This window comes from Chionomys nivalis, chromosome 14 (assembly GCF_950005125.1).
Source record: "Chionomys nivalis chromosome 14, mChiNiv1.1, whole genome shotgun sequence".
In the NCBI taxonomy this organism is placed as follows: domain Eukaryota; kingdom Metazoa; phylum Chordata; class Mammalia; order Rodentia; family Cricetidae; genus Chionomys; species Chionomys nivalis.
The window spans coordinates 38,726,485-38,741,194 of record NC_080099.1 but is presented as its reverse complement, the minus strand read 5'-3'; the positions used below and the strand labels follow the sequence as shown (position 1 = coordinate 38,741,194).

Below are 14,710 nucleotides of genomic sequence, written 5' to 3'. Positions count from 1 at the left end.
GTGGTTACTCATCTGGAGCACAGACATGTAGGACCTGTCTGAAAGAGACATAAGGAGCAGTAGAACACCACCTGTGAGTCATCCTGTAATATAGTGGAGCCTTAGAGGGAACAAGCATGGGGGATGTATTGGTTGCTAGGAAAATGTAGGTTACTGGAAGAAAGTAGCATCCTCCATTATATGATCTAAGGTGCGACTCACATAATTGTTTTCCTTCTTAAGATTGATGGGGCCCATGAGGCATTGCTTTCAGGTGGTGACGATCATAAATGCCTAAGGTGGATAGGACTGCACATGGTTTTAGAAGGAGATTTTTATAAAGAAGGTGGAGATCCCAACTCCATTCAAGCAGTCTCTCTATATATATAAGTCTGGGTGTTTATTCTAGGTTTCTTTGGAACTGTCTTGACAGAAAACCTAAGCTGAACTGAACAAAGCGGACTTGATCTGAGTGAGTGAACTGGCATCATGAAAATAGCAGGTGTCTTTCTGTTCCTGTCTCTGACCCTACTCTGCTTTTTCTCAGGTGAGTTGTTCCTTAAAATTAACATCCCCCTGTTACATAGAACCAGAAAGGAGAAATGTAGATCTTCCTCGCATTTCCAAAGTCTCATGACTTTTATGTGAAAGAGCAGTTAAGAAAGACTATGCTAATGATGATGATAGTGGCAGCGATGATGACAATGAGGCTGGTAAGATGGTAGGGAGTCTCATTCACAGAGCGCATGCTTTGCTCTAGCCTTCTACTAAGGGCGGCTAGAGATCGTCTCTGACTCTCTTGTAAGGAGTTCAGAACCCATTCTTCATATAAGACACCATGACACAGAAAGGGAAATTATAACAAGTCAATAGAAACATAATTTTGATTGAGGTCTTAAGAACATCACAGTTGATGCTTATTTGTAAAGTACAAATGTAGAAGATGAATAATTGGCCTTACAACTAATCTTGCCTTTTCAGAAAAACGTCCCTGTCCTTTTTTATTATTTCAAAGAGACGAAAGTAATTGAAATTAACCCCAAGGGGGGGTAGAAACTCAGTGTGGAAAGCTTTGAAAAGGAAGTTATAGAGCTTTAGAAAGAAGAAGCACATGCAACAAGAAGAGAAAACTAATTCTCAAGCAGGCAATGAGCAAGGAACCACTTAAATGAGCAATGGATATGCATTTTATCAACTGAGGAGGTTCAAAGTCTCACTGTAAAGTAACATTCATCTGGAGATGAAAAGACTGCATTTCTAAGCCAGAGGAACCCCATGATGAACATGTTTGTTAATGGACAGAGTGTCCACTGGGGTAAATTGGCCCATCATTCCCACTGGTTCCCTATGTATCCTCTTAGATAGTCTTTCCTATGTAAATGCTAAGAGATGAGACTAGGCTCGGGTGAAGGAAGAAGGTGGGTTTTCATGGATGATGTATCATTTTCTGGGATTGTAGGTAATAAACTGCATTGCTTTCAGGTTTCAAGTTAAAGATTTTTTAATTTGTGATGAAATGAAGTTGGTAGAGAAAACTCACTCTAGCTAGTCATATTTACAGAAACAAGTTCTTATAAAAGGATGCATTTAAAAATAGATGAAAAATTCCTGTAATATTGCTGAATAAGTTTTAAAACTAAACTACTCAAAAATATTTTGTGAGGTAACCGAAAGTTAGACCTATGCTAAAACTTAGCCCTTGAAGTCAGTTGTCATCCTTTGTAGAGATGAATTTACTTTATCAATATCTAATTTACAAAAGTACTGAGTTCTCCAGAGCATGGATGCTTTCTAGACACATCAAATGTCACTCTTGGGGATATCATGCTCAAAAAAGCTAATGCTGAAACTGAGAAAGTTAATTTAAGTCCTAGCATTTCTTTTCCATCATCCAGTTCTAACATTTCTGATATTTTTTTCTTCATGTATTAAATGAAAATGTAGAATAACTACTCCTATATAGGGAAATAAATGAGAAAACTGATATAAAGAGTTTGACATAGTAGTTGGTGCACAATAAATGTTCAACAAACATCTTAAATTAATGCCATAATTAAAAAACAAAAGAGTAATTTTTCTTAAGTATGGTCAATATGAATCTATCTCCTGCCTTGCCATTTTCTAAATATGGAACAGTGGGCAAATCCTCCCTTTACCAGGTACAGGTTTTTCAAAGTGAAACATTGAAAATGGCAATAATTAATTTTCTAAGACCATAAAAATCACTAACAGAATTCACAAAATACAGAGTTCTGGGCACTATCTGGGTTCACAACATAACTTTCCAATAGTGTAGCAGAAGGCTCTGTACTCATAATACTCACTCACTCTGCCAGTAAAGCTTCTGGAAGAGACGATGAGGCCAACATAAAGTCTAAATGCTGAGGACTTTCCTGCATCCATTAGTGCATTGCATTTGGAAGTACTTCTGCATGTCATCCCTGAGTACTGGGCCATGATGGCAGCAGCATCCGTCTGTACTTCCTCACTGAAGAAGTCTTGGACTTACACAGGTGGAAGTTTTTGGTATATTTTCAGTTGCACCAAATGCACCACACACTTAAAACCATGGATGTTAATATTACAAAGGAAGAAGAGAGTGAGAAGTAAGGCTGCGCAGGGGGACCCACCTTCAGAAATTTAAAGAAATAGAGAAGACATAGAAAATGAGGCATGGAAAGAGGATGGATCGGTGTTTAACAATGCATATTTAAAGAGCCATATCTTTAAAATTGAGTTTCAGTAGAAACAACAGAAGGGTAATCCTGAGTTCAGTAAACAGCTAACATCACCACTGACCATGACACATGCTTTTGACAGTAAAGGCAAGGGCTTCATCTTGGAATTCTGGTTAGGGGACTCTTTCCAACTCCTCTTTTATGAAGAGGGATCAAAGATGATAAAGTCATTCCCGTAGTGAGCAAAAAGCAAGGTCAAAGCATTGACATTAATCTCTAGATTTTAAACCTTTAGCAGTCTCTTAATCCTAATCCCCAACAAATGTGTATCTTCATGATCTACTGATCCCCAAGAAGGGAACAGACACAAAAACAAGACATTTTGAAGCTTCATGACTTGGCCAACAATCAGAAAGAGGTGTGCATATTTCTGCTAAGTTTGTAGATCTTACTTTTACACATTCAGAAATTACAATGTTTGGAATTTATGCTGTTTTTCAGGTGCCTTTGGTCAAAAAGAAAAGGTGAGACCCCCATCTGTCTGTATTTTTCTGCCCTAGGTAGAGTGTGACTGCTATTCCATTGCTGAAAAGAGGTTTGTCTACATTAGAAGGGCGAGTCGGGAGACCAGAAAGGCCAAATTGAGAAATCAGATGAAACAATGAGATTTTAAACTACAATTTCTCATGGTATACAATTTTAAATTTAAAGGATCATATGCCTATATATATGTATATATACATATATATTTTTTCAGAGTACTCTGATTATATACAAACAGAGGGTGGGTGTTAAAGAAAGTTTATATCCTATTCTTAACATAACCAGGCTACTGAACTGAAAAGTTTCTCAGTTCTCAAAGTTGAAAATGTCACAGCTGTTAAACTAGGCACTAACTCACCTCATAGAATTACAGTCATCATTAAACTGTAAAAACAAGGCAAATCATTTGGAAAACTGTAAAAGTTTATGTGAATTAGTTACTGATCTGTAATTAACTACCTCTAATAGAGTTAGGGAAGAGAGGGCTTTGTCTTTTCTTTGTTTGTGTATATAGAAGTAAAAATGAACATAATTTTGTGTATGGAGGATATATAGGCTGCAGTGTTCAATACAAGTTGGGATTAAAACTCAGGATGAGCATAGACTTTCTTCATTAAGGTGGTTTGTTTTTTTCCTCTCAGGTTTATTCAACAGCCGTTTTTCTGTATTTTTTGATCTAATAGTTAAAAACTTCTACAAACAAGTGCTGTTTGCCCAGCTGGTTCTGTTCCGTCTGTTGGGCATTTCAGTTTAATTTGGGTACTAGCTTTTTAAATCTTAGCATAGGCAAGAACTCTTGGCATCAAATTTTCCAGACAGTGTTCCCAACTGATTGGGCATTCAAAAAAAGTTTTAAAAACTACTTTTCAATTCTGTAATGTCTATTATATTCATAAGAGTTTATTTTATTGTCTCATAAATTAAGGTTCATCTTAAAATTGATGGCATCTTGTAATTTATATAGCAAACCCATATGTTAGTGTTTTTTTTATTGATTTTTATTGAGCTCTGCTCCCCTCCCTGCTTCTCCCCTCCCCCCTTCAATCCTCCCCCAAGAACCCTAAGATCTCAATTTACTCAGGAGATCTTGTCTTTTTCTACTTTCTATTTCCCATGTAGATTGGATCTATGTAAGTCTCTCTTTGTGTCCTCATTATTGTCTATGTTCTCTGGGATTGTGATTTATAGGCTGACTTTCTTTGCTTTATTTTTTAAAAACCACCTATGAGTGAGGACATGTGATAATTGTCTTTCTGTGTTTGGGTAACTACGCTCAAAATAATGTTTTCTAGCTCCATCCATTTTCCTGCAAAATTCAAGAAGTCGTTATTTTTTTTTCTGCTGTGCAGTACTCTATTGTGTAAATGTATCACATTTTCCTTATCCATTCTTTGGTCGAGGGGCATTTAGGTTGTTTCCAGGTTCTTATATGCAAGTCTATATCCTAAAATGTATGTGTTCAACTAAATGTTATGGTACAGTTTATGCTAAATTTAGAAGCAATTCAGAAGGTCCAAAGACTCAGCCAATATGTTTCATATTCCATTAGACTGTAAAATAAGATGAATAAAATAAATAGAAGCATTGCACATAAAATTAAAGGATTTGAAACTTAATCCCAGTTTTCTCATTAGCCACCAGGTCACTTCCTTTCTTGGAATTTTCTTTTCTGAGAGTTTAATTGTACTTTATATTGTTCTATAATATCTCCCATTTATTTATCCTGTTCTTTTCCATTAGCCAACATCTACAGTCTGCTTGTCTCAGGGCCCCCTAACATACTTTCTAAATACACGGATCCTCATGGAAGACCTTCAGTAACAGTTGAATGATTCAGGGGTTTGAATCTGCATTCTAAACAACTGTATAGATGATACCTACACAGAACTAATCTAACAATTTAAAAAAAAGGAACAGAAACCAAGCTAGAGTGTGAAGTACTGGTTTGGAGTGAGACAGGTGAATGACATCTAATTCACAGTTACTTGTCATGTTTTTGGTTTCTATCTTTCCATTATCAATACCTCCATTTTCACCTCTGAAGATGGAGTTTGAGGTACATTGCTATATAAAGCCTCTTGCTGAACTAAATATTTGAATCATTGTGAACCAAGCCTACACTGCCAAGGCTGTCACCTTGGATCTATAAAATAAAAGGAAGATTCTGTCCTCCCAGACCACACCCAAGAGGCTTTACTCTTTCTTCTTCATGGCCAAGGAAAGAGTAGGGCAAAAAGAATTATTGATATTAGGAACATGCTGGCTCAAGTCAGACACAGCCAAGTCAAAAGGAAGGCAGGTTTCCTCCAGCACCCAAACCATTCTTCCCAGGACAGGAATTTTGTCCATGACACATCTTCTGGGAAATTATAGTGTACACTCCTAATTATAGGCTTTTATGAATTTCATGTTCCTTTCCAACCATTCTTCATGGTAACTTGGTGTGTTTTGTTATACCCATACATGTGGCCTCAGCTCTGGGAAGGCTGAGGCAGGAGAATCATCTAATTTTAAGACTAACTAGTTAATGTAATTAATGCCATACCAGACAAGCCTAGGCACCAGAGAGAATGAATGTTTTCTGCTTTTCTATTATTTTCACTTTCCAGGCTCAAAGTTTGGATGTCTTAACCTTAAAGAGCCATTTAAATGTATGGCCCTAGCAACAGTTTCTTCTGTAGTGCTTTTAGGCACAACTAACTATTGTATTTTAAAAGACTGATTAGTTTTAGAATATTTGTAAAACAACATTCTACTACTGAGTTTGAGGTTCTTGAATCTTTCCAACTACCTAAGTTTTGCTTAAAATTAATGTTCTGGTAATATTTTTTGATTTCTTTTTTATTGATTTTTATTGAGCTATACATTTTTCTCTGCTCCCCTCCTTTCCTCTCCCCTCCCCTTCAGCCTTCTCCCATGATCCCCATGCTCCCAATTTACTCAGGTAATCTTGTCTTTTTTTACTTCCCATGGAGATTAGATAAATGTATGTCTCTCTTAGGGTTCTCATTGTTGTCTAGGTTCCCTGGGATTGTGATTTGTAGACTGCTTTTCTTTGCTTTATGTTTAAAAACCACTTATGAGTGAGTACATATGATAATTGTCTTTCTGGGTCTGAGTTACCTCGGTCAATATGATGTTTTCTAGCTTCATCCATGTACTGGTAATATTTAAATGCAGTTTAAAGGGGTTGGAGAGTATCCACAATGTAACCACAGGTGGAGCAAAACCTTGAAGCTTGGTAAAGAGAATGGGGGTTAAGTTTCAGGAGCAGGAAGTGGGTGGAAGAAACCCCAGACTGCTGAGTCTCTATTGACTTAGCTGTAATCAGCATCACAGATCCATGTATTCTCTGCCAAAGGCTTCAACCAAACTATTCTCTAGTAAAGCGGATATGCTGATTATTGTCATCCTGTCTTATGCAAAGAATATGATGAAAATCATAGTTTAAAATAACATTTCTTCAAATGTAGAAAGGATTAGATACCAGTAGGAAATCGTTTGTATAGAACTGAACTTATGGTATTGGTCAGACAAGAAATAATAAGGACTTTTGCAGGAACTAAATGGAACTAGCATAGAAGGGAAGGAAAGAAAGAAGGAAGGAAAGAAAGAAGAAAGAAAGAAAGAAAGAAAGAAAGAAAGAAAGAAAGAAAGAAAGAAAGAAAGAAAGAGTAAGAGTGAGAGAGAGAACATTTCAAAGGGAAAATGGCAACTTCAGTCAAAGAGCAGGCTGAGGAATTTGAAGAGAAGTACTGTCATCAAAATGAATCACTTAGAATAAAAGTCTAGTTGACAGGGAAAAAATACATGCTTCAGAAATAAGTAATTCTTAACTACGAATTAAGCCAGTTATTGCAAGTGTCTTAATCCTCTGACATATGAAAATTAGAGAGTGAATTATTAATGAAAATTCAAAAAATGAAAACCTTGGCTTGATCAGTATTATTTGAGAAAATGTGTATTCTTAAAGGAACTATTAAAGAGGAAAAAACAAAAAGGAATAGTTGAAGAACAAGGGAACTGACATATTTATAAATCTAGGAGTTTAAAAAGATTTGATGATCAAGAGTTCTGTGTATCATAAGGAGCCCGTGTAAAGTTCATTAGTAGCAAGTATTCTTGTGAGCATCATTTTTGCAGATCACTTCTAAGAGAAGAGAGGCACATAAATGGGGAAGGCTAATCTAGACCAGTGGTTTTCAGCCTTCCTGATGTTGCAACCCTTTAATACAATTCCTCATGTTGTGGTGATCCCCAACCATAAAATTATTTTTGTTGCTATTTCATAACTGTAATTTTGCTGCTATTATGAATCATAATATAAATATGTGTGTTTTCCTATCATCTTAGGTGACCCCTGTAAAGTGGTCATGACCCACAGATTGAGAATCACTGGTCTAGATAGAAGTGGGTTAGGAAGACTGGAGTTGACGAAGGATGCAGTTGGATTGGCTGGAAGTGATTTAAAAGGCATCCTTTTTCCCCTAAAGCCCTTGTGGTTGTGTGTGAGAACGTACATTTTCATTGGCTTAATTTAAGATGATTAAAATAGTAACCATCTCGAGTCTTTAGTTGACTTCATGAGCATAGGTGCTCAAATTTCAACAAAAGTAAACAAGTTTATTGTCTCGACAAATACTGCTAATCTGAGTACTGAAATGTCATACCTTTCCAGAATTTTTTTTAGCAGGTAACAATTCTTTGAGAAACCACAAGGGGGCAGGCTGATACTCAGTTTGGTACCCAAGAAAGGACTATAAATTCTACATATATATTCTTCTCGCATTTATTGCAACCCGCCCGCAGTTTCCTCTCCCTCCTATCTTCTCAGTATCTCTCCCCCAACTGTCTCCAGAAAACCTACCACCTCCTCCTACCCTCAGAAATGATCAAGCTTCCCAGGGAGATCTACCATACATGGCATAACATGCTACAGTAAGACCATTCACACACCATCATATCAAAGTTGGATACGACAACCCAGTAGGAGGAAAATGATATCACAAGAAGGTAAAAGAGTAAGAGACAGCCCCTGCTCCCACTGCTAGGAATCCCCCAAGAACACCAAGCTATACAACAATAACATATATGCAGAGGATCTAGGTCAGACCCCCCCACACACACACACACAGGGTCCCTGATCTCTGCAAGTCCCTGTGAGTTCCTGTCCCTGAGATTCTGTGGACTGTGCTCTCATGGTGTCCCTATCCTCTCTGGTTCCTTCGCACCACCCCCGCAGGACTCCCTGAGCTCTGCCTAATATTTGACTATGGGACTCTGCAACTGCCACAGTCAGTTGATGGATGAAGTCTCCTTAGTCTCTTTGAAGATGGCTCTGCTAGGCTCCTGTCCCAGAACACTGCAAGCAGGATAAACTGTAGGTGGCAAGTCTTGAGGTTATGTTGCTGCCCTAATCCCTTTACTTGAGCCCTTGCCTGGTTACGGAAGTTGGCCGGTTCAGGATCCCATGTACCGCATTACCAGGAGTCTTGGATAGGGTTCCTCTTGTAGATACCATGGAGTTTCCACTGCACTCAGTTTCTACCTTGCCCCACATCCCCACCCCTCAATTTCCAGTCTTGGGAACAGGAGGGATCGAGTGAGGAGGAGGGATAAAATACTGGGATAAACGACTGATATAAGTCTTGAATATCAAAAAAAATTGAGTGGCATTTCTTGTTAAATATGAAAGCAATCCAAATATTAAAATAAATCATATTAAAAATAGGGAAGCAACCAAACCAAAATTCTGGAATATGATGCAGTTTACCAGGATGTTGTTTATGATAATACTCTTCCACATAGAACTTGATATTTTCAAAGTGTTTTTATAAGAGTAATTATTACATCGGTCCCCCAAGATAGGTGTTACCAGTCTCTTGCTGTATACATTAGACATTTAAACCCAATGTAAAGAAGCTGATAAGTATGAGAAGCAAAATTCGAGTCCAACTCAGTCTAATTCCATTTGGAGACCAACTGCCTCAGAGCACAACTCTTTGGATGCATTTTTAGTAGATCCAGAGGGCATCTCAGTTCTCCTAACACCCCTAATGCTCCACCAATGGAACCTAAGTGGAGAAAAGGTAACTTTATCATCTCCCCCAGTTTAGATCTGCTTTAGCCTCCACTGAGAAGCACATTATTTGAATGTCATTCAGGCACCTACAACCAAATTAAATAGAAGGAACTCAGATAGATGAAAGGCATGGCAATAGGAAATCTTAATGTTTCTCCTTATGGGGTAGGAGCTATGGTCTCGTTCTATCCATCACACTGCCGTAACATCTAGTGACTCTTCAATCTCCAGGTTCTTCTTCTGATGCCAACAATCTTGCTTAAATATTTCAGTGATGCAGAGGCCTCCCTAAATACAGAAGAAGCATTGAGGCAAGAAGGATCACATTTCTCATCCAGCTGAAGAACTAAAGACAGGAAAAGCTTCATTTAAACCACTTCATTGAAAGAAGTTATAGCTACTCTGAGACCATCTAAGCTAGAAAGGCCACTAGGGTATCAGCGATGGAAAATACCAGGTTATATAACTGGAAACAACTCTTGTAGCTTCCTTAAGAAGAGGCCTCCAATGAAGAGATATCTTTCTGCAATCCAATCCAGGACCATTTTAAACATTCCACAATAATGATGCAAATCCCTATGCCACATTTGGTCTCTGAGACGGCCCTAAGAATCTTGGAACAAGGCATGGCAGATGTCTGAGGAATGCTTTCTTCATTCAAGTAATTAAAAACACAGGAGTTGTTTCACTTAGGATAACACAACCAACAATAGAGAAAGTTCTAGAGCATACTTCTCAGCTCCCTGCAGATTCTTGAAGCACCCCACTAATTAATTATCAGTGTTGAGCTATCTACCTGTCATGAACCAGTTTGTTCACAGGCTGGCTGATCAGTGTAATTTCTTTATTAAAACCCTTTGCTCTTCCTAATCTTTTTCCAAGCAGCAGGAGAAGGTGGTGGGTAAACTTGAGGAGAGCCAAGAGGATGAGAAATATTCACAGTGAATGCTCTCCCCAATTGCCTGTCTTTGTAGCTGCTTTCCCAAGGAAAAGGAGGCTGGATTAATTGTGGTGCTCAATGAAGAATTTTCCATGCTAAAATTTGGGCAAATTTGGTTTGGACAAATTTATAATGGTGTATGCCACTGTAAACAAGGGATTACTCTTGCCAAGGCTCATTGGTTTTACTACTATCCTATTTCCAAAACAAGGTATACAACATGATGTTAAAGGGTAAAATAAATAAAATGATACTATGGTAAAAGTACTATATCTATTACCCCAAATAGTTAACCACTTTTTGTGACAATAACAGCTAAAATCTACTTAGTTAGCTGGAATTATAGTGTAATACAATTTCAGTATCTATAACATTTATGTTGTTTAGTAAAACTGATAAACTCTATTAAGGAAATCTGTGTGTCCTGTTCATAACTGTGGTCACAAAGTGACAGTGAGTCTAATTCTCTCAATAAGGATATTTTATTATTCAATTATTCAACCACAGTAGATTATTGGAAATTCTGGACTCAAATGAGAAGGAATATGTTCAAGCATGGGTAAGGCCTTCAATTCCCAAATACTCTAGTCTCTTATCTCTCAGTGGAATTTCAGATTTAAATGAAGTAATATCTTTGAAAATGATTAACTTGGAGGTACTGAAAAACACGAGGATATTATTTTAGTGGAGGGAGAACAAGATTAAAGCTTTGTTCCTATGTAAATTATTGCTCTGTTACTTCTGATATCTGAAGTTTTGTTCAATGGATTTCATGATGTCAATATCCTCGAAATAAAAATACACCAAGTATCAATTATATTGTTCTTATATTGGCAAGCATTTTACTGCTACTAATTAAATAATTTTTGATTAGTGTAATGGATAGGATGTTATAACATAGATACTACCATGCATTTCTGTGATAGCAGCTCTTAATTCGATGTAACAAATGTGCTCATAAGTCTGAATGAAACCTCAAGATCCTTCTAAACACACAAGTTTCGGGACCATTAATAAATTACTATAGTAGTCAGTAAAGCTCATGTTCTGCAAACAGATTCTTTGAGTTAGTGCAAAGGCATTAGAATTTTGTTTTCAGTATATAAAGGGGTAGTCACAGGAAAAACTAAGAAGCTTCAAGTAGTTAGAAACTGCCCTGCAAGGATCATCCATGTTTTGATAGTATGCAGAAGTACTATTAGAATACATTAACACAGTACTTGTTATTAAAGATTTCACATATTTTACCCAAAACTACTCTCAACTACATCAATTTAACGTTGGAATAAAAAGTCTTGTAGCATTTGGCCTTATTAATTTACTCAAGTATAATAATGTATTTCTTATATTCCTATTGCTTAATAAAATGTCTCAGTGAAGCAAAATGTTCTACCTAAGTATTTCAGGATACATTATGTTAAGATTCTGTTCCTAGTCTATTAGACATGCTATTATTAATGGTATTTTTCAATTGTAGATTAATTGTGGTGAGTTCCGTAACCCCAATATCTTCTGTACTCGGGAATCTGATCCACTCTGTGGCTCTGATGGTTTGACGTATGGAAATAAATGTGCCTTCTGCAAGGCGTTGGCGTAAGTGTTGATCTCGCCACACCTGGCTTGTGAGCATAAGCTTCCAAAGATAGATTAATATTTTTTCAGCTATCCTAGCATTTTATATTCATATCTCCAATAGAGACTGAAAAGATACACCTCCAGAAAATGGGTTGAAAAGAAATGTCTCAAAAGTGAATAAACCAATTATTTCAAAAATACTTTAACTACTTTGTATTTATCATAAAGCATTTGGGAATTTCTTTGTAGTACATTTTGCACATACCAGTTTACTTTTAATAAGTCTTATACTTTTCATCGTTTTATTTTATTTAAATAGTTATTCATTTTTGTTTTATGTATGTAAGTGCTTTACTTGCACATATGTAGGTGCACCATGTACATGCCTGATGCCCAGGGAGGCCAGAGAAGGTATCAGACTCCCTGGAAAAAGTGCTACAGGTGGTTGTAAGCTGCCATGTGGATTCTGGACTGAAGCCCAGGTCTTCTGCAAGAGCAGCCAATGTTCTCGTAAACACTGAGCCATCTTTACAGGCCTGTTTTTTCTTATATTTTTAAATTAGTTTAAAATGTCAATACTGATATCAATATGTAATCAGCACATTAGTGTGTAAAGTATCTATCCTATTCAAAGCAAATCTTCTCCACAGAAGTTTGAGGTATAGGATGAGATTTGCATCAATGAAAGGACATACACCTGATAAAACCTTGCATGCGCAGTCTGCTATAAAATGCAAAAAGCTTCAAGGTTTGGCTCATTTTCTTAAATACTCAGCCGAGACAGAACTATGACATATGGCTTATTCACGTATTTCTCCACCCATCTACATCTCACCCCTCAACAATGAGTAATGACTATTGAAAGTTCAAGACTAAGAGTTGAGATTAGTCTAAGATTCATTCTTTTCACACTTAGACGAGGGGATTCAATTCACTTCTGCTGAATAACAGTTAGATACCAACAAAACCCAATAATCAGATAGGTGGTGCCATTAAATTACCCTGGGCACTGTGACAAACTCTGAAGATACTGCAGTAAGCATATATTTGTCATTTTTTTTTCCATAGGAAAAGTTCTGGGAAGATCAACCTAAAGCATCGTGGGAAATGCTGAATGTGAGCTGGTGTTTTCTGCCAGCTTGCCTATCCTCTCACCTTAATTTTTTTGATTTCTACTTTTACTTTTCTCTGGCAAATTCCATAAATTAAAAAAAAATAAAACAACTTTTTCTCTGTGTGAGTCTTGTGTAGGTCAATATGTCTGTTTCCTTTAACTTGTCAATAAAGTAAATTCTGCAGAATTGATTACCTTTTGGTCTGGGATTAATATAACAATTGATACAACAGAGAATACTGAACTTGATTCAATAATTTGAATTAAAATTCTTCTTCTCTCATCAAAATATGCTATCCATCACAATACAGTCCTGTGAAAATATCTCTCCTCTACCATATTTGGAATTTTCATGGTAATAATGAAGCTAATATCAATGCTATTCCACAATATGCTATTTAAATATTAATCAGAAGATACTGATGCTCCTTAATACCAGTAAAGATATTTTACATAAAAACAAAATGTGGATCGTCTATGGTGTTTGTTTTTAACTATCTTTGAAATAATGTATTTAGGCTGTGTAATATTGAAATCCACAAAGTATTTGGCCTCATGAAAACATCATGAGGCACTCTAAATAAGAAGTTTAAAAATGCTCAAGATGAACAGTGAATATTAAAATTGTTGATTATTCAATAAAGAGTATGTGAAAATTTTTCTTAATGAAAGGTGAACTTCATTGTAAAATGGGGAAAATGTATAAATCATTAGAAATCCAAAGGCTTACAGAAATTTAGTTATTAACTGAAAGAAATCAGTTCCAGTTAGAAAAAAACGAAAGATTACAAGAATCCTTTTGATAAGGCAGTCATATTCCATGTAGCTACTCCATTCTATGAAAACCTACAATCATAATTTACAAGTTCATCTCAATCTGAGAAATCATCATGGAAGTCTTTGAAACCAGTCATTTGAATACTTTAATGCATGAGAATGTGATATTTATAAATAATGCCTCCCTGAGAAAAATTGCACTTAACCACATATCAAGATTCACTTCAAGGCAATAACTGTCACTCTGTTAAAAGCCTTTTCCTGGGTGCCCAATTTGGAATAGATGCTGTTCTGAGTACTGATGAAAACACATTTAAATGGAAGTAGTAAAAACCAATAATTCTTCAATAACTTATTGAACTTGCATTTAATAATGGAAAAATAAAGTAAAAATAGAAGCAATAAACATGATAAATAAAACATAGTGAGATAAGATGTATTATGTGCTACAGGAAAAATAGTAAGTAGCATCTGATAATATCGGTAAAAAATTCTTAGGGAGGATTGGTAACCAATGCCAATATTATGTTTGGTGGTTAGAGTCATTCTTCCTGGGAAGACCTGGAGGTGCTAGAATTGCCCAAGCAAATGTCTTGAAGGAAAGCAAAGGGAGAAGCGAGGCCACAGTCCTTGAGGCTGATGCATACCTAGTTTGTTCTATTTGAGACAGTGGGGCTGAGGAAGATTTTGTTGAGTAGACAAACAACAGATGACCGTGACAGAGAACAATGTGCCCAACATGTGGCATGATGGTTATTGTTTAGACTTTGGCTTTGACATTAATGAACAATATATGTTTTTAATTATGAATGTTAAGATCATATGTCTGACTTGTGTCAGAAGATTTAGCTCAGTGGTAGAGCACTAGCTCAGAATGAACAAGGTCCTGTGTTTGTTCTCCAGCTCGATTAATAAGCATACAAGTGCAATTAAAATCTCAAATACATTTGAGACATGTAGATGTTACTTTTCGTGAATATAATCAAATAAAATCTAGCCAGACATGAGTGTTATGAGTGACT

General features: G+C 36.5%; 1 protein-coding gene across 1 annotated transcript; it reads left to right on the top strand.

Annotated features, from left to right (window-relative positions):
* Window positions 1-468: 468 nt before the first annotated feature.
* Spink6 (serine peptidase inhibitor Kazal type 6) lies at window positions 469-12,911 on the top strand. Its single transcript, XM_057789283.1, has 5 exons — window positions 469-526; window positions 636-692; window positions 3,159-3,181; window positions 11,700-11,815; window positions 12,866-12,911. Exons 1-5 carry the CDS (start codon window positions 469-471, stop codon window positions 12,909-12,911), a joined length of 300 nt encoding a protein of 99 aa, XP_057645266.1.
* Window positions 12,912-14,710: the final 1,799 nt, after the last annotated feature.

Excerpts from the sequence above, each read along its gene's own strand:
- Spink6 (XM_057789283.1), top strand. The coding sequence starts at position 469 with ATGAAAATAGCAGGTGTCTTTCTGTTCCTGTCTCTGACCCTACTCTGC. Across the intron at positions 527-635 it reads CCTACTCTGCTTTTTCTCAG|TTAAGAAAGACTATGCTAAT; the intron begins GTGAGTTGTTCC and ends GTGAAAGAGCAG. Across the intron at positions 11,816-12,865 it reads GCCTTCTGCAAGGCGTTGGC|GAAAAGTTCTGGGAAGATCA; the intron begins GTAAGTGTTGAT and ends TTTTTTCCATAG.